Here is a 20,552-nt window from a genome sequence, read left to right on the forward strand (position 1 = left end):
TGAGGGGGAAGGGGGATGTCCGGTGCCTTGCTCAAGGGCACCACCGGCAGGGCAGGAGGTGAAACTGTGACCTCTCCAAGTAGCAGTCCACACTCCATATTCAGGTCTGGTCGGGGACTTGAACCTGGCGACCCTACGGCTCACAGTCCAAGCCCCTACTGACTGAGCCACTGCCGGACCTAGAACCAGGATCACATGAATATCTTAAGATTCATTTGAAAGATATTTAAACAACCACAATCCGAAATTACTTGGAGGTTATGAAAGGTTCAATATTCCTCAACAATCTGGCCAAATTGATTGTAAGTTGTTTGCAGTTTTTGGCACTAACACCCTGTTATTTGGCCCATTGCTCTCTCTCCCTGAAGGGGGCTGTGAAACCAGACACTGAAACTGAGATGAAATTAATTTGTTATTGTTGGCATTATTTCTCTCATGAATGTATGGGTTTGTGGTTTTTATTGAAGTTGTGAAAACAAAGCGGAATAAAGTAACTGTAAGACAATAAAACAAAATACAAATCTACTTAAAGTTTAGAAGAGGTACAATCATCACCAAATGATCACGTTTTGTGCAGTTTTAGACACCTGTTTTTTGGCATTAAATGGCCTGTTGCTGCTCTCTCCCAGCTGAGGGCGCTGTGTCTCTTCATATCTTCACCCTGTGAGTCACGTGATCGGTCCAGCTGGTTTCCCAGCATGTGAGACGCAGACGGCCAGCACCTCCATCAGCACCGATAACACTCAGACCCACGATAAGCCCGAGAGTCTAGATAAATGCTGCTGGAGGCAGTTAGAGGGAGGTGACAAAGTGACATGTTGTTTTAAAGATGGTGCTCTGTGGCATGATCCCAAGCTGAGCCTTATCCCTCTCACAGAGCTTCGTTAAGCAGAGCATCTCTGAAATGTCCCTGAACAACAGGTGAAGAAACATGAATATACAGAATACAGACAGGTTGAAACGGCTACTTCTGCACAATAACACCAAGCATTAAAAGGCATAAGGACAGTAAAACATGTAAGATACAATATAAAACAAAAGGAAATCGCAGTCTACTTTAAGAGGCACTATTCTGCTTTTTGGGGTTTCCCTCTCCTGTAGTGTGTTGTTTTCTGTGCAGGTAAATGGTCGCAAAGGCTGACATCACTATGTAAACACTTGCGCTTCTATTGGCTAGCAATCCAACATATTGTACTTGATAGACTAAGGGGCGGGACATCTCTAAGCAGTTGACCAATCACAACAGAGCCGGCCAGCTAACCAATCAGAGCAGACTGGCTCTGGGTTTCAGACAGAGGGTTGAAAAGAGGTGCTTGCAGCACAGGCAGTAAAGTAGAGACAGACAGCAGGAGGGGACTCTTTAAAGTAGAGACACTACATACTGATATACACCTGAACATCAGCAGAGAGGACTCTTTAAAGTAGAGAACCACTACATACTGATAGTACACCTGAACATCAGCTGGAAGAAGGACTCTTAAAGTAGAGATGCTACATACTGATATACACCTGAACATCAGCAGGAGAGGACTCTTTAAAAGTAGAGACACTTACATACTGATATACACCTGAACATCAGCAGGAGAGGACTCTTTAAAGTAGAGACACTACATACTGATATACACCTGAACATCAAGCAGGAGAGGACTCTTTAAAGTAGAGACAATACATACTGATATACACCTGAACATCAGCAGGAGAGGACTCTTTAAAGTAGAGGACACTACATACTGATATACACCTGAACATCAGCAGGAGAGGACTCTTTAAAGTAGAGGCACTACATACTGATATACACCTGAACATCAGCAGGAGAGGACTCTTTAAAGTAGAGACACTACATACTGATATGACACCTGAACATCAGCAGGAGAGGACTCTTTAAAGTAGAGACACTACATACTGATATACACCTGAACATCAGCAGGAGAGGACTCTTTAAAGTAGAGACACTACATACCTGATATACACCTGAACATCAGCTGGAGGGGACTCTTTAAAGTAGAGATGCTACATACTGATATACACCTGAACATCAGCAGGAGAGGACTCTTTAAAGTAGAGACACTACATACTGATATACACCTGAACATCAGCAGGAGAGGACTCTTTAAAGTAGAGACACTACATACTGATATACACCTGAACATCAGCAGGAGAGGACTCTTTAAAGTAGAGACACTACATACTGATATACACCTGAACATCAGCAGGGAGAGGACTCTTTAAAGTAGAGACACTACATACTGATATACACCTGAACATCAGCAGGAGAGGACTCTTTAAAGTAGAGGCACTACATACTGATATACACCTGAACATCAGCAGGAGAGGACTCTTTAAAGTAGAGACACTACATACTGATATACACCTGAACATCAGCAGGAGAGGACTCTTTAAAGTAGAGACACTACATACTGATATACACCTGAACATCAGCAGGAGAGGACTCTTTAAAGTAGAGACACTACATACTGATATACACCTGAACATCAGCAAGAGAGGACTCTTTAAAGTAGAGACACTACATACTGATATACACCTGAGCATCAGCAGGAGAGGTTCTCTTTAAAGTAGAGATGCTACATACTGATATACACCTGAGCATCAGCAGGAGAGGACTCTTTAAAGTAGAGACACTACAGACTGATATACAAAATAAACGAGGTGCGGATTATTTATTTGTGAAACGGTGCAGAGGATCTAAGAGATCTCAAATAATTAGTAACTACACCATTAAAAGCTTCATAAAATAAGCAAAAATAATTGTAAACGTAGTTATACTCGGGTGATATTTAATACCTTCTTGTTATAGCCTGGAAGCAATAAAAAAAAAAAAAACCATCCTCTCTTTTCTACTTTCTTCAGGCGGTCATTGGGCGGACAGTCTGTGATGTGATGACTCCCTGCTGTGCTTCCAGGTGCTTCTCTCTGATTGAACCTGCAAGTCATTAAAACATATTCTGTGTGTGCTTCACAGGACCAGGAGCTGTTCTTCTTCCACGACCTCAGCCCTGGAAGCTGCTTCTTCCTGCCCAGAGGAGCGTTCATCTACAACACGCTGACCGATTTCATTCGGGTAAGAGAGGAGGCCGAGTGCACATCACCTGCCCCTCTGTTTACACACAGTTTCAAATAATTAACCCCTACTTCTGGTTTATGCCTTTTTTATTTGTCTGTAAAGAGTTTTTGAGTACAAGGAAAAGTGCTATAAAAATACCTCTGTTGTAATATTGGAATTAAGAAACACCTTCATGCCGATCTAGATCCCTCCGCTTCGCGTCGGGCTCCTGATCAGCCTGTCGGTGTTCTTTTCCCCATAATGACCGTGTCGCTGCACATTAACCCTTACTTATAAAACGGACAAGTCAAATCAAGCAATCTGATTGGTTCTTAGTCGTGATATACTGAGCGTATACCACGGGTAGAATTGTAAGTTACTTTTCACAACAAGTCAGTATCCCTCCGCGTCTGAGAAAAACAGTATACCGTTGGGCTGAAAAGCATGCTTTTCAAACTGGAACAAGAAAGCAGCGGAGAAGTAACGGGGCAGAAAAAAAAATTCAGTGTGCAGTTCCTTTGGCATTAGGGCAGGGATATCTAGATACTTTCCAAGGTTTGACACATAGACTGGGGTTTGACATAATGAATTGTGCTACTTTTAAAGCAAGCAACTATGTTTTCAAATCTGTAATCAAAGAGGTCCGCAAAAACACTATCGACCGATCAGATTGCTTGATTTGACTTGTCAGTTTTATAAATATATTTACATTTCTTCCGTTACGAAACAAACTTACAAAGCATAAGATGGAAACATTTAAGATTAAGTTCGACCTCCGGGGGGGTCTTACTATGGAGGAGTGGATTGAGGAGGAGTGCCTATCTTCAGAAAAAAAAGCACCTAAACGACGACATGCAGAGCTACGAGAAGAGCAGGTAGACCAACTGGAAAAGTACCACCGTTCAAAAGCTTTCTGAAACGCTTCGCGTTGGGCCGAACCACGCCCCTTAGCTGTGATATAATGAGCATATACCACGGCCTGTCGTGAGCTATTGCTTAAATATAAATAAACGTTGATTGATTGATTGATTGATTGATTGATTGATTGATTGATAAAGAAAGTGCAGCAGAGAGCAGGAGTTTGCTAAAAAAAGGCTAAATTGTACAAATGTGTTTTGAGTTTTTATTTAAAAACTTCACTTTTTGTAAAGACATTCATCCATTTTTAATCAATTCAATCTAATATATTACAAAACTATAGCAACCTGCACCGTAGGCACATATAACCAGGGTTGGGAGGGTTACTTTGTAAATGTAATTAGTTACTGAATACATGGCTCTGAAAGTAATCCGAATACAGTTACGTGTCTTAAAAAACGTATTAAGATTACTTTTAGAATATTTTCTTTTTCCATAACAGATGGGTATGTTTTGGTGAACAGGAGACACGTATTTTACTGTTTTAATGGCTTATCAAGAACTCAAACACAACATCTTGGTGTCATTCTGGACAGCTCCCTCTCATCTGCACCCCACATAAAAAACATCACCCGGACTGCATTCTTTGTACTGTCTTAAACCTTTCCTTAGAATATGTTATGAGTTGTAAGGTGTCCTTGGGTGCTATGAAAGGCTCCCCTAAATAGAATGAATTATCATTATTATTGATTATTATTATCTGAAACAATGTAATAACTTTTTTAACTTTTTCTAGTCACTTGCCCCATGCATTGAGCAGCAGCAGGCCATTCACTTTGATTTGATCCCGTTACATCATCATTTCGACAATAAAGAAATTCTACATAAACGTTATCTTGCACATTTTATCGAACCATCTCCGTTTCTAACTTTCAATATATTTTAAAAGAGATCTCTCTCTCTCACTGTGTGCGGGGGCGGGTCTCTCTCTCTCTCGCTCTCGCGCTCTCTCGCTCTCGCTCTCTCGCTCTCGCTCTCTCTCTCGCGCTTTCTCTCTCTCTCTCTCGCTCTCTCTCGCGCTCTCTCGCTCCTCTCTCGCTACCGTCTCTCGCTCCCGTCTCTCTCTCCGCTCCATCGCTCCTCTCGCGGTCCCTACCTCTCTCTCTCTCTCTCTCTCTCTCTCTCTCTCTCTCTCTCTCTCTCTCGCTCTCTCTCTCTCTCTCGATCTTTCTCTCTCTCTTGCGCTCTCTCGCGCTCTCTAGCGCTCTCTCTCTCTCGCGCTCTCTCGCGCTCCTCTTCGCGCTCTCTCGTGCGGGTCTCGCGCTCTCTCGCTCTCTCTCTCTCGCTCTCTCTCGCTCTCTCTCTCTCTCGCGCTCTCTCGCGCTCTCTCGTGCGGTCTCTCTCGCTCTCTCTCGCGCTCTCTCGCGCTCTCTCGAGCGGTCTCGCGCGCTCTCTCGCTCTCTCTCTCGCTCACAGACACGCTGCAGCGCCGTGCACACAGATCTGCCGGTAATGAATATTACATTTTGTGAGGAAACCTTTCCACCAATAATTCCAATAAGTATTCCAAAATGTATTTACTTCAGGTTTACGAAAGTAACTATAATGAATACAGTTACTTGATGTTTGTATTCTGATTATGTAACGCCGTTAAATGTATTCCGTTACAACCCAACCCTGCATATAACTTGCATGTATTTATATATCATTATAATATTAATAATTTGTTCATATATGTAAACCGTTTAACACGATTGTTTTTATTTTAATATATACCGTGCATTTGTATTCCTTTTTCTTCTTGTAAATAATTAGCCGATCATATCATTGCTGAAGCCAGAATGAGAAGAGCTCAGGAGATGTTGTATAATTATATGTTTACCTTCCTAGAGAAGTAATCGCTCATATGACATTGTTTTTAAATGTTACCGTGACCTCAAGCTTCTTGTTTTTTAGGCGTGGTTAAAAAACATATTCCTGAATGAGTCATGATCACTGAACAGCTATTTAGAAATTGAGCAAATTGTAATTATCTTAAGAAGTACTGTAGAGATGCTGAAAAACAAAAACGAGGCTCAGGAGTAGTTGTAAACTTGAGCTCATTGACATGCATAACACAAACACTGTACTTTTAGAAAATGTGTAATCACCAGAGAGAAGAACGTCTGAATTATTGACTGAACTTTTTAACTCAGTCTTTCAGCCAAGAACAGATACCGTGACAAGCTGAACATAATAACATCTTGAGTGTCAGAACCAAAAATGTCAAGATTATATATTTAGATTGTTGTGAGATTTCAGCAGCAGAGCAGGCTTCTCTAAAGTAATGAATCATGTGTCTTATTGGACTCATCGAAACATAATTTGAAGGTGTTTCTATTTTTTAGAAAGGACTGTACATTTCCACATGCAAGGCCGGATTAGTACCTCCAGGGGCCCCTGGGCACTGAGCACTCATGCCCCCCCCCAACCCACGTACCAACAAGTAACACCACGCCTACCCAATCCTACCAACATGACCAAGATTTAGAATTTTCAGTCAATCCGGCATGTCAAATCGCACACCTATTTGTCAAAAGCAGAGACGCAGCCACATAGTTCAACCAAAGTAGGTCTAGCCTTTTGCCCTTTCAGTCAAAAATCACAAGACAAAGATACAATGGATAAGATCTCAAGACAGTGTATGGCTCAAGAAGGCCTAGGTAATATCAATCAAAACCTCAGAGCAGCACCCCACTTAATGCCAAAATATGACTGGCTGGCTGTACAAGAACACGAGGAGTTCTATCAGTCACAAACATTGAGAGTTACAAAAGTAAAATATGTAGTGAAATTGTGTGGTTGCTCAAGCGTGGGGCTGTGATTCGGCTATACACCGCCGCCGCGTAGTAATAAAGTTGAGCGCATACATAGTGAGACCTACAGTACAGAGACCTACAGTAATTTGACCCTATAGAAAAGCTGTGTTATTTATGGCGAAGAGTGAGTGTAATTTAAAATAATGTACAATGAGTGAGGTTGCGCCCGCAAAAAAAAAAAAAAAATATATATACTTTTTATCTTTTCACTGAGGGCCCTCTTTGCTCAAGGGCCCATGGGCACTTGCCCAGGTTGCCCATATGGTTAATCCGGCCGTGTCCACATGTGGTAATATGTTTAAATGATGGGCCAAAGTTCTCAGTTAAAGGAATACTTCACTCACAAAATGATTATCTGTATAACATTGATATTATCACATGTCATTTGTTAGTCGCTTTTATCCAAAGCGACTTACATACTCAATACTGTGGACAATCCCCACAGGAGCAATTTGGGGTGAAGTGTCTTGCCCAGGGACACAACGACATGCTGACTGCAGCGGGACTTGAACTTGCTATCTCCTGATTTGATATCATTTTAATCTCACCCAGTGTAACCTTGAATTCTTGCAACACACTTGACTTTTTCACGAGAAAATCTAAGCTTTCGTCATGAGTTCCAGAGTTTTTAGTGGTCAAAAGTTGCTCAAACTTCAGTGTGACGGTACAGAAAGTTGTGTGTGAAATATCTGCAGAGATGTGTCGACATCTTGAAGCTTTCACAGCACACACCAACACACACCAACACACACACACACACACTAACACACATTAACACACACCGGACCGAGCCAAGGAGAGCACATTGCACAGAAACGGTGCAAGATCATTATCACATCACTTCAGTCTGTTAACGCTGTGTAAAAAAAGCTGAAACTTTTAACACTGAGGGGTTTTACTGATGGGTTGGCTTCTCATCACTGGAATTGGAGAGATATTCAAGTTTCTAAATATAGCTAAATTATATTTATCCAGGTGCTTCATTTTTTAAAAGCTCCTTCCTGTTTCCTATTCACTTCCACATGGCTAAAATATTTCAAGTAATCAGTCTTCTGTTTTTGTCAGCCAAGGAGCTCAACGTGCCATGAAACTGTTTTGCTTAAGAAAAACAAATAAAACCTACCGGATCTGATTTCCGTTGAAGTAGCTGAAGATCCATGCCAGAAATAATGATTCAAGCTCTCCAGAAAAGTACCTGAGTGTGAGTCCAGATGGCTGTGTGTCACTTGTTTATGTGGTTTTGTTGTTTTCCTAGGAAGAGTACTGGAGAAGAGGCTTCCAGGAAGTAGCCTCCCCCAACATCTTCAACAGTAAACTGTGGGAGACGTCTGGCCACTGGCAGCACTACAGCGACAACATGTTCTCCTTCCCCGTGGAGGACGACATCTTCGCTCTGAAACCCATGAACTGCCCCGGGCACTGGTAAATAAAACCTCTCTCCAAAAATCAAACAGTACATATATTTTATAACCCTCCTTTGGTGTTAGTTGTTCCGCCTCTTGTTGCTCCGGGGCTGTTTTTAAAGGTCACCTATTATGCAAAATCCACTTGTTCATGTCTCTTCTACATCAACATGTGTCCCCTCTTCTTCATGTCTCTTCTACATCAACATGTGTCCCCTCTTCTTCATGTCTCTTCTACATCAACATGTGTCCCCTCTTCTTCACGTCTCTTCTTCATCAACATGTGTCCCCTCTTCTTCATGTCTCTTCTACATCAACATGTGTCCCCTCTTCTTCATGTCTCTTCTACAATCAACATGTGTCCCCTCTTCTTCATGTCTCTTCTACATCAACATGTGTCCCCTCTTCTCCATGTCTCTTCTACATCAACATGTGTCCCCTCTTCTTCCTGTCTCTTCTACATCAACATGTGTCCCCTCTTCTTCATGTCTCTTCTACATCAACATGTGTCCCCTCTTCTTCATGTCTCTTCTACAATCAACATGTGTCCCCTCTTCTTCATGTCTCTTCTACATCAACATGTGTCCCCTCTTCTTCATGTCTCTTCTACATCAACATGTGTCCCCTCTTCTTCATGTCTCTTCTACATCAACATGTGTCCCCTCTTCTTCATGTCTCTTCTACATCAACATGTGTCCCCTCTTCTTCCATGTCTCTTCTTCATCAACATGTGTCCCCTCTTCTTCATGTCTCTTCTCATCAACATGTGTCCCCTCTTCTTCATGTCTCTTCTACATCAACATGTGTCCCCTCTTCTTCATGTCTCTTCTACATCAACATGTGTCCCCTCTTCTTCATGTCTCTTCTACATCAACATGTGTCCCCTCTTCTCCATGTCTCTTCTACATCAACATGTGTCCCCTCTTCGCCATGTCTCTCGTACAGCAACATGTGTTCCCCTCTTCTTCATGTCTCTTCTACATCACATGTGTCCCCCTCTTCTTCATGTCTCTTCTACATCAACATGTGTCCCCTCTTCTTCATGTCTCTTCCACATCAACATGTGTCCCCCTCTTCTCATGTCTCTTCTACATCAACATGTGTCCCCTCTTCTTCCATGTCTCTTCCACATCAACAGTGTCCCCTCTTCTTCATGTCTCTTCTTACATCAACATGTGTCCCCTCTTCTTCATGTCTCTTCTACATCAACATGTGTCCCCCTCTGTGGAAAGAGACTCTGAAAGTTTCAGGAACAAAGATTCTCTCTCTTTTTGATCCATTTCTATAAAAACCTGTCTGAAAATGAGCTGATCAGATTTGGCCACTTTATATGATGGTCATATAAACGATGTTTTGGCTTGAGTAACCATTAGCCAATCAGCAACCAAGGTAACCCCCCCCCCACCTTATCACCTGAATCTCCTCCTAGAGCACCATTGTGTTCTTTTTAACCAAATAGCCGCTTTCACATCAAGCACTTTGCCGTATTTAGTTCCCAGCACTTAGTACCCCCATGGAACTAAGAGCCGATCGCGTTCACACCGGAATAAGTTCCCTGAGGGAAGATTATGCAAATAAAGCGGCTGACGTCACTTCTTCTTCTTCTTCTTCTTCTTCTTCTTCTTCTTCTTCTTCTTCTTCTTCTTCTTCTTCTTCTTCTTCTTCTTCTTCTTCTTCTTCTTCGGGTTTACTGGCAGGCCGCAAACAACTTCACGGCGTATACTGCCACCCGAAGTCCCCGGAGTTGTGGACTGGCTCCAGCTTCAGCTGGGAGTCCCAGCAGCTTCTACTGAAGCCTTCCGAGTAAATCGCCAGAATGCCGACACCTCCTCATCTCCACCGCTCCCATGTTTTCTTTTGTGTTGCCATAAGTTAGTTTCTCTGCGTTGGTGCGCTGGGCTAATGCTAATAATGCTAATGGCAGCAAATACAATGGCGGCTTCAAAAAACGTTTCAGTTTTACGGGGCGTGGTTTGCAATCCGCCCAGCCAATCAGAAATGGTACTTTTTCTCCCCAGAAAAGTCCCACCTCTCTAGCAGGCACTAAAAATGGGGGTAAAAGTTCTCTGAACTAAGTTCTCTGAACTAAGTTCTCTTTTTGGTGTGAACGCAAAATTCCAGGCACTAACGGAACTAAACGGGAAAAGTACGGGGAAAAGTACTCCGGTGTGAAAGCGCCTAATCTCTCTCAGAGGGGCGTGGGGAGGGGCTCCTTATTTTCATCTAAAGTAACAGACAGAGAATCAGCACTTTTGAAACAGGGCTGAAACAGAGGGGATTATGGGTAATGCTGAAATGATCTGTTTGGTGTTTGGAGCCAAACACTTCAGAGACATGTTTTGTATATATCTGAGACCTTTAATATATTGATGAAAAACAGTATAATAGGGGACCTTTAACTGCTCTTACATTAACACAAAAACCACGAAACGTCACTACATTTTATTTTGCAACCTTTGAAGCTGTAAACAATGTCTCAGATACTGGTTCACATGAATAACTGCAGTGAATAGACAATGTAAATGTATTCCAAAATTAACATTGTGTTGATTTGTGATTGTTTGTATCTGATGGATTAACATTATCTAGGGTTTCCCATTCATTTCCTATGACCGGGAACACTAACAGTGTTACAAAGTGGACTAAACCACTCACAATTCAATGGAAGTGGTGTGTTATATCTTCAAATGCATACTGTGGAGGATATCATAAGGCCTTGTAGTAATCAAATGTAAAACACAATATTTATGATTGATGAAAGTAGGAAATTGGCCCGATTCGACCCGATAAACGACATGAGGGTTAAAGCAGTCTCTGTTGTTTTGACTCCCTGCTCTCTGGTCGTCCTTCCCCCCTCGGTGGATCAATACAGTTCCATCTTCTTCTTCTTCATCTTCTTCTTCCTGCAGTCTGATGTTCAGCCACAGGCCTCGCTCGTGGAGGGAACTTCCTCTGAGGTTTGCAGATTTCGGGGTCCTCCACAGGAACGAGCTGTCGGGAACACTGACCGGTTTAACCCGTGTGAGGCGCTTCCAGCAGGACGACGCTCACATCTTCTGCACCATGGAGCAGGTGATCACTCTATCAGCGTTTACAAGGGGTTTGATACAAGCGGGAGGTCTTTGAAAATACAAAAAGCCATATTTAAATAGCTTTTCTACATTTTTTTACATACAGAAGTCAGTATTCACTCATTCACACACATTCATTCAGAGGCTGACATGCAAGGTGCCACCAGATAACTGTAATTTGGCCATTGAATAAACATCTTTAATTTTAACATTAAAAAAACATTTTAGAAACGACCAGCTATTAATGAGTCAATTATATATTTCTGAATCCTTCTTCTCCCGACAGATCGAGTCGGAGATGAAGGGCTGTCTGGATTTCCTCCGCTGCGTCTACAACGTGTTCGGATTCTCCTTCCAGCTGCACCTGTCCACGCGCCCAGAGAAATATCTGGGAGACATCGCCGTGTGGAACCAGGCGGAGAAGGTAAACTGCATCGAAAGTGTGAAATATGGTGGGAAAATTAACTTAAAAGTAGATGAGAGACACTCTTATTACTCTTTTAAAAATGCACAGCTTTTACACTTTGAATTCTTATTAGTCATGTCTTTCTGTACCTCCTTTTTCATATTTTGTATGTTTGTATTGCTTGGAGACATTTCTTTATATTTGTAATTTTTATATATTTTCCAAATTATCTCTATATTTGCTCCTTTTTCACAACTAAATTCCTCCTACTGAGATAATGTATACACCATTATACAACAACGCAAATTCCTTGTATGTGTAAACCTGATTCTGATTCGGTGGTACATATTATAAAATGCCGGGACATAGAGTCGTGCAGTGTCGCGTCCTAAAACCCGGAAGTAAACTCTTTCCGGTTCCTTCGACAAAACGCAATTTCTCCATAGGATTTTGGAAAATAGCTGGAAATCAGGTCTGTGGTTGAGACACATTTAAGAGACGGGTCACGTTTTGTTCAGCCGGATAATCTCCATGTCTACCCTACTTTTATAATTTTCTAATCATAAATCTAGTCGCGAGAAGCAAAATGCTAACGTTATGCTATAAAGGAAGTACAGCAGGGTCGCTGCTTCAACGTCACGCCAACTTAAGATCCATATTCAAAACTCAGATTCAAAATGGTACAAGTTGAAGCTTTTGTTTTAACAGTTAGCAGGAGGCAGAGACTTGCTTTCAAGCAGAACAGGGCAAACAAACTTAGAGGAGTGTTTACGTGTTCGGTGTAATGACGTAAAACGGCCTCGACAACTTCTGTAGTCCTATTCAGCCACTTGGTAACAACCATCGTTTTTCAGACTCGTCAACTCTTCAGCGGGGTCACTGCTGATGGATTTAATGTCGTAGAACAAAACGTGATCCGTCTCTTCAACGTGTCTCAACCACAGACCTTATTTCCAGCTATTTTCCAAAATCCTATGGAGAAATCCCATTGCTTTTTGTCGAAGGAACCGGAAGTGGTAAGATGCTAACTTACTTCGGGGTGCCACTGTGGCACTCTATTGCTGCACCTTTTAGTTTTAAGCAAATAATTAAAATAATATAGCACGGATGATCAAAGAGTTGGTTGCTTGCTTTTCTGATCGTACAGTGGCTCATAGAGGAATTATTTATTCATTTGGCAAAACTAAGAAGAGATCAATTCTTGCCTTTTTTTGTTCAACAAATGTAAGCTCCATTTAATTTTAAGAAACGGTTGAATAGTTTTTTAGTCACTCTCAGGTCTGACATTACTGATTTGCAAGATAATGCTCCGTATAATACAGCAAAACTTGGGAGGCACTTTAAATACATGAAGAAATGGCTTGGTCTGGGGGTCTCTAAGTGTCTCTCCTAAAGTCTTAGCTATCATGCTCAGCAATCTTTCTCATGTTATGTTCTTTTTTGATCATTTCGTGCCAGTCATCTTGCTCATATTTTCCTTCTGCTCCACCTCCTGTTTGTGGGCATCTTGCATGAACAATTATGTGCATTTTGGATCCGTATTAAGTCTGACCTTTTGTAACGTTTTGTACCATTATTGTTATGACTTTTTTATAATAGAATATAAACTCAAAGAATATCTAGTTGTTATTCCAACTGAGTGGGTGCACAATAGGAGGTTAAAGGCTCCAGTAGTGGTATCAGATCTGTGAGTGTGGGAGGCGTGTTGTCAATAAAAGGAAAGCTCTTTGTTTCACTTGATTTTAATTGTTTATTTTGCACAGTTGGAAATTGCTCAAAGGGGACCTATCATGCAAAATGCACTTTGTGATGTCTTTTATACATAAATACGTGTCCCCCGGTGCGTCGGGGAACTCACGCAGCTTCAGAAAATAAAACCCTCTCTCTTTTCCTCCGTACCCAAATCTTTAAAAACGGGTGTACAACGAGCGGATACAGATTCCATCCGAACTGACGTGTCCATCCGTGCTGACGTCGGCGGACCCACAGAAAGTTGCTATCAGAAACAATGCCTGACGTGTTTTGGACGTAATATGGTATTTTTTTTCGCTAATACTCAGAGCTAACCTGTACTGGAGAGCACATGTGTTTTAAAAAGCAGGAAATAAAAAAAGGAACTGACCTTGTGATAAACCCGCAAGAGAACATTTGCATTTGTGATCCATACTGTTTCAAAAATAACCCTTGATGTGGTTTAGAACAGGATGGCGTTTTATCACAACCGAATTTAACTTTATCTCCGGTAGAATTCTGATCAGGCATTAGCTCCTCCTCCTTCTTCTTTTCTTTTTTTCAAGCTAAGGACCCAAGATCTGCTTTTCTCTAACAGGGCTTCAAAAGAGGGGTATGAGCAGTATGAGGCATGGCTACAATGGGTGATCTGTTTGGTATTTTGAAAAAAAAACTTCACAGACATGTTTTGTATAGGTATGGCCCTACAATATATGTTTCAAATATAGCATGATAGGTCCACTTTAAGGTCTTTACTTAAAAAGTGAAAGGGCAGTGGGTCGTGCAAACTGAACTACAGTTTGACTTGGCTTGCTTCACAGAGTTTTCCTTTTATTCTCTTGTGTTGTAAGTATATATTAAATGCGTGCCTCATGTGTTTTGACAGCAACTGGAGAACAGTCTGAATGACTTTGGGGAGCCATGGAAACTGAACCCTGGAGACGGAGCTTTTTATGGACCTAAGGTCAGGAAAACGTAACAATTCCTGCTAAATGCAAAATGAATTGTATCTCGAGGGTCTGTAAAGTGTGATTGTGCATTCCTTGCTGCTGCAGATTGACATTAAGATCAAAGATGCGATTGGACGTTACCATCAGTGTGCGACCATTCAACTGGACTTCCAGCTGCCAATCCGCCTCAACCTGACCTTTGTGGGGTGAGTCAGCTGATGAGAACATGCTGCGTCCGTGTGCTTTAGTGCACTCAGGGTTACATGTTAGTCCCTTCATGAATAACAAGGCTCATGAGTCATGTGTTTAAGAGCTAAAGAGTCCTATAGAAATATATAAGAACTCATTGAGCAGGCAATTAGTTTTCTTTCTATTCAAATCATTCAACATTAAACCAGCCACTTCATACAGACAAGTACACACGTCAGTTTAATTGGTTGCGCAGAGAGTTTACAGAGAAAACAGCTGTTGATTGAGTTATCCAATCACATTGCCCCTGGTTAAAGAATATCAAGGCAATTTAACTATAAACGTTACTATAAACAAGCTCCAAAACAAATAAAAACAATTGGAACTATTTTCAAGTCTTAAAGTGCACCTATCATGCTATTTTTAGGGAATAGCATAGGTCTCAAAAAATTGATACAAAATAAAAAAGGAAGGGGCTGAGCTCATGCGGGACCCGGCAGCTACTGTCTAAACTAAATGCTGCCGTGATGAAACACCATATCATGGATCATCAAGGATTCTCTCTGAAACAGTTTGGAGCTCAAAGGCTTTCTCTCTTGCCGGTTATACCACAAGGTGAGTTCCTTTTTACTTCCTGCTTCTTCACACACATGCTCTCCAGTACAGGTTAGCTCTGAGTGTTAGCGATGCTAATGTAAACACCGACCATATTACGTCCAAAACAGTCGGGCATTGTTTCTGATAGCAACGTTTCTAATAGGCCCGTGGGTCCACATTTCAGATATTACGTCATATCGGACGCAAATCTGGATCAGCTCCGTTGTAGCCCCGTTTTTAGAGATTTGGGTACGGAGGAAAAGAGAGAGGGGTTTATTTTCTGACGCTGCGTGAGTTTCCCGACACACCGGGGACACATATTTATGTATAAAAGACATCACAAAGTGCATTTTGCATGATAGGTCCCCTTTAAGATAGTAATAAGAAGACACCCACAGGGGCCAAAACAATAAGCATTACCAAAAATGAAAAGTAATAATAATGTTTTACACGTACACATACAAATCGGAATAATATTGCCATGACATAATTTTTTTAAGATGAACCAAAAAACTCAATATTTCTTTATTAGCACCTCAAGAAAACCCACTTGTTAACCCAGCATGTAAAATGATGCACATACAATCAGATATACAGCAGGTAGTAAGTACAGTTTAAAGTACTATTTGCATGTTTTAAATTGTGTTTTGTGTATATGTACCTTTTGCTTTACTTTGGAGAAAACAATTACACATTTCGAGTCGATTCAATCTAAACTCATGTAGGTCTAAACAGCCTGTGTTCAATACTTGTTTCTTGCGAGATATCTCGAGAGATTGTGGAAATAAAGTGATTTCTTGTGACATCTCTCCCTGACTAAATTTCAGGACGGACGGAGACGATAAAGCCCGACCGGTCATCATCCATCGGGCCATCTTAGGCTCGGTGGAGCGGATGATCGCCATCCTCACTGAGAACTACGCAGGGAAATGGTGAGGGGCTTCCCATCTGTTCTATACAATTAATAGCTTCATTTAATAAGTTGAGATTTAGATATCATTATTCGAGATGTTACTCTCAGGTTCTTTGGGTTTTAGGCCTTCCTTTGTAAAGTCTGTCTGTCAGGCTTGAGGCTCACAGAGGACACATCGCATCATTTATTTCCTTTCTTTGTCTTCATTTAAGATAAGATAAGATAGTACTTTATTGATCCCAATTTGGGAAATGTTTGCGTTGCAGCAGCATAAAAAGACATGGCATTGTACAATAAAAATTCAAGACAAGAAATAAACAAGAAAGTAGAAAATATACATGTTGAATTTACAAGGTTATGACAGATGGAATATTAAATATTGAACAGATGATATGGGGTGGGGTTATCCATGATGGACAACAGCCTGTTCAGTGTCCTCCTCTCCACCACAGCTTCAAAGGGGTCCAGCTTGATGCCGATGACAGACCCAGCTTTCCTGATCAGTTTATTGATCCTGCTGGTGGTGTCACCGGCTCTGATGCTGCCCCCCCCAGCAGACCGCAGCAGTCTTTTAAACAGAGTCTACTCACATCCAGTTTAACTCATGCCTATTGATGTTAAAAATCGTAAATGGTGTTAAGATTTTAGAATGAAAATACATGCATACATTTATTTTGAATTGTTTTGCTTTTATATTGATTTTTGTCTTAACAGTTACAATACGATTTGACAAACAACTATAACACATTACAGGAAAGGGAAAACCCCAAAGCATAAAAGGGCCTCCAACTATACCTAATGAAAACAAAGGAAACATTTGCATCGTCCTGCCACGCTGTGTAACATTATAACCACTCTCCTTTCTTGCACATTTTAAACATCCCAGTATCATAAATATTTCACAAAGTCGTCGTACTTTTTCTCTGCCAAACATAGGTAAATATATCCATCCTGTATATTGCTGTAGAGATTGCTTTCCTACAGTCTGTCTCCGTCCTACACAGCAGTCTCTGTAGAAAGACCTATCTTTTCACATTGGCTTTTGTTTCCCCTCGAGATGTGTGTGAAGTGTTCTGTTATTACGTCTGTTCCTTTCAGGACTCCACGTGGTCTGTGTTTTGTTTTTATGTTGACCTTACATTTCTGCCTCATGTGGTTATTGTATTCATGTTTCTGTGGTCTTGATTGTAACTTTTGTTCTTACTTGTGAAGCACTGAAGGTGCTATACTAAGTACACTTATTATTATTATTACAGGCCTCTGTGGCTCTCTCCTCGTCAGGTGATGGTCGTGCCCGTCAACACGTCCTTTGAGGATTATGCAAAGAAAGTATGTCCTATTCTTCTCCATCTTAACCACATGTCACAGGAGTGCCTCAGATTTGTGTAATGCTGAACCATAAATGTTGTTCTCAGGTGTGTGAGCAGTTTACAAAAGCTGGCTTCATGGCGGATGCTGACCTCGACTCCGGCTGTCTGCTGAACAAGAAGATCCGCAATGCTCAGCTGGCCCAGTATAACTTTGTTCTAGGTGAGAAAATAAATATGTAGGAGCTCTGAGATGAGAAGATGTTTATCCTGCGTTTGCTGCTATCTTTAAAAACACAGTTATTCCTGACTCCCACAAGAATTTGGTCTGTTTTAAAGACAGTTTTATATCACGTTATTATACATGATAGGAAGAACATGACAGGTCAAAACAAACACTACAACCAGTGGCGTTTTTATATGTACAAAAGTGGTGGGGCACGAACAACTTGTAGTTAGGTGTGTATAAGCTTCTGGTGGCTGAAGCTTATATATACGGGTATAAGGAAAACACAGACATTCATCACAAGGTCACAATATCAATCGATTCAGCAGAGCAATAGCCTGTAGGCAAAACACAGAAGATCAACAAAAGATATGATAAAATGAACTTACCAAAGCTGAAGTAGATGGTCAACTTCATTCACTTTCTTTCCGTTTTACTGATTGTAATCGCTATACGCTGCTCTCTCTCTCGTCCCCTCTTCACTACAAGGTGAAAACTACACTTTTCGCGGCACATGTACTTACAGCCAATCAGCTCTCTGAATTATGAGATGACGTTTGGTTGGTATGCACAGTGCCCCTATGGTGATTATGCCACACACATTGAATAGAAAAATACTCTCAGAGCAGTGTAGTTTTTACAGCACCCATTCACTTAGACAGTGAGAGAGAGGGGCTAGATTGGGGTTTGACCCACGTCGATCAAAACGGCTCAATAGGCACACTGTAGACACTAATTAGAAGAACGCAGACTAAAAAAGCAATGTACAGACGAATCAGATCATAAACATGATCTTAAAATATATTTTAAGATGTATTTCTTTTGCATTTATTTGGAATTCTTATTTGAATTACTTTCTGCTGACACTAGCCCCACCTGCCCCTAATGACCAGTCGCCACTGACTACAACACACTTTACATCTTGTGGTGTGGGCGTGTTTATTGGCAAAAGTACAGGTCCGTTTTTTGTGAGTCTTTACATAACTGTAGAGAAGCAAAGGGGGGAGGATTTTATAACATGGAAAGATGAAAGAATATGTTTACAGAAACAATAAAAGAAGGTAGGCAAAAAAAGAATGTCCTCGCTGGATTTGGTTAATGACATCCTTTGGTCCAAACATTTTATTCATCCAAAATGGTTGCCCTGCTGTGTGAGGCTTTCCTTTAGCAGCCCCCATTATTCTATGTATTGTATTTATTTTGGGTATGTACTATGTAGGGTGTCTTTCTCCCTTTTGTAATGCTGGCTCTGGAGTCTATTTGTAACTTAGGAGACACCGTAGTGTCGAGGGAGGAAGTATGCTGCTGTATGTGCTGCTCTATATACGTATGTTTAGTGGCTGTAAATGTAAAGGATTACACCGTACAACAATTGAGCATTTAGTAACAGCGTCAGTGAAGATAAGGCAACTAAAACAAGTGAAATATCAATTATTGGGCATGTTAAAGTCCATATTTTACCCTGCCGGCAAAGGTTTTTAAAACCCTAGCAACATGTTTGATATTATATCTGCTTTAAATTTGATTAAAGTTACATAATTGTTGCATCAGAATAACTTCAGACTTCAAAAATCTATCTGCAGCTACAACTGGAGATCAATTTGCATTCAAATCACTTTTAATACTCAAAATGAAATCATTTAAAAAAAGATAGAAGAAAACAGATAACAGAAAAAAAATTAAAAATTGCCTGAAAATGTAATACAAATATGTTGTAAGGTCATATTTAACTGTCTATAATCTCACCATTTGAACAATTATGAGTCCAAATAAAAATGTTTTTAATATTTTGACGCTGGCCCAGCATCTTACGTTCTTGTATTCAGCGGCACAAAAGCAGGGATTGTGTTAGGGTAGCTGTGTGTGTCTGTTGTTGTTTTTGTGTGTGTGTGACTTGGCCCATGTGAAGCTGTTGTGTCTCCATGTGTCTTGGCAGTGGTCGGGGAGAAGGAGAAGATGACTAACGGCGTCAACGTGCGCACACGAGACAGCAAAGTCCACGGAGAGCTGTCGGTGTCCGAGGTGCTGGCCCGCCTGACCCTGCTCAAACAGAGCCGCTGTGCAAACGCTGAGGAGGAGTTCTGATCCACACACACTCATACACACACACACACACACACACACACACACACACACACACACACACACACACACACACACACACACCATGTATACATCACTTCAGGGGACATTATATTGACTTACATGCATTTCCTGGAGACTTATCCTAACCTTAACCATAACCAACACATGCCTAACCCTTAACCTTACCCTAACCCTAAACCTAACCAAGTCTCCACCCTAAAATTAATGATTCCCCTCATGGGGACCTCCAATTTGTCCCCATAAGGGAAGCCAGTCCCCACACGTGACTATGTAATCAGATGTAGGTCCCCACAAGTATAGTAATGCTAGACCACACACACACACACACACACACACACACACACACACACACACACACACACACACACACTCACTCACTCACTCATACCTCCACTACGGTTATTAATGGAGAGGGGCATGGGATGGCACATGTGAAAATGGTACAGAGAAAGTGTAATCAGACAGGAAATGATTTTCTGTGAGCAAATGTGATGAAAAGGGATTCTAAACTACATTAAATTGCTCATTAATCATATGTGCAGGGTAGAAAAGGACACGTTTGTGTACGATGTGTTATACTAATGTGGAAGTCTAATCCTGAAGGGAAGTTGCTCAATAATTTAACAAAACAATGTGAAGATTGTTATAATGAAGAATCTGTGAATTTGGCACTGATTTTCCACAAAGCTCTTTCTCTGCAGGGAAATAAAATAAAATGACTGAATGTTTGTTTTGTTGTTTTTATTTTCACAACAATAGAAATGTTTTCTTTCAGAATAATTACATGTTATGATAAATAGCAGTATTTGGAAAATCTGCTGCTTTAAATATTGCCTTCAAACTCTTTTATTTCAGTCTTTTCACACTAAACTAGGG

At 41.1% G+C, this 20,552-nt stretch overlaps 1 protein-coding gene across 1 annotated transcript; it reads left to right on the top strand.

Annotated features, from left to right (window-relative positions):
• Positions 1 to 2,980: 2,980 nt before the first annotated feature.
• LOC117536130 (threonine--tRNA ligase 2, cytoplasmic-like) lies at positions 2,981 to 20,404 on the top strand (the record flags this gene model as incomplete). Its single annotated transcript, XM_034200867.1, is given in 11 exon segments — positions 2,981 to 3,079; positions 8,033 to 8,199; positions 11,090 to 11,252; positions 11,538 to 11,675; positions 14,275 to 14,352; positions 14,444 to 14,544; positions 15,952 to 16,056; positions 17,294 to 17,366; positions 17,453 to 17,567; positions 19,507 to 19,735; positions 19,988 to 20,404. Coding segments are annotated over 10 exon segments (1,188 nt in total), but the record flags the coding sequence as incomplete, so codon positions are not given.
• Positions 20,405 to 20,552: the final 148 nt, after the last annotated feature.

This window comes from Gymnodraco acuticeps, unplaced genomic scaffold, assembly GCF_902827175.1.
Source record: "Gymnodraco acuticeps unplaced genomic scaffold, fGymAcu1.1, whole genome shotgun sequence".
NCBI classification, from domain to species: Eukaryota; Metazoa; Chordata; class Actinopteri; order Perciformes; family Bathydraconidae; genus Gymnodraco; species Gymnodraco acuticeps.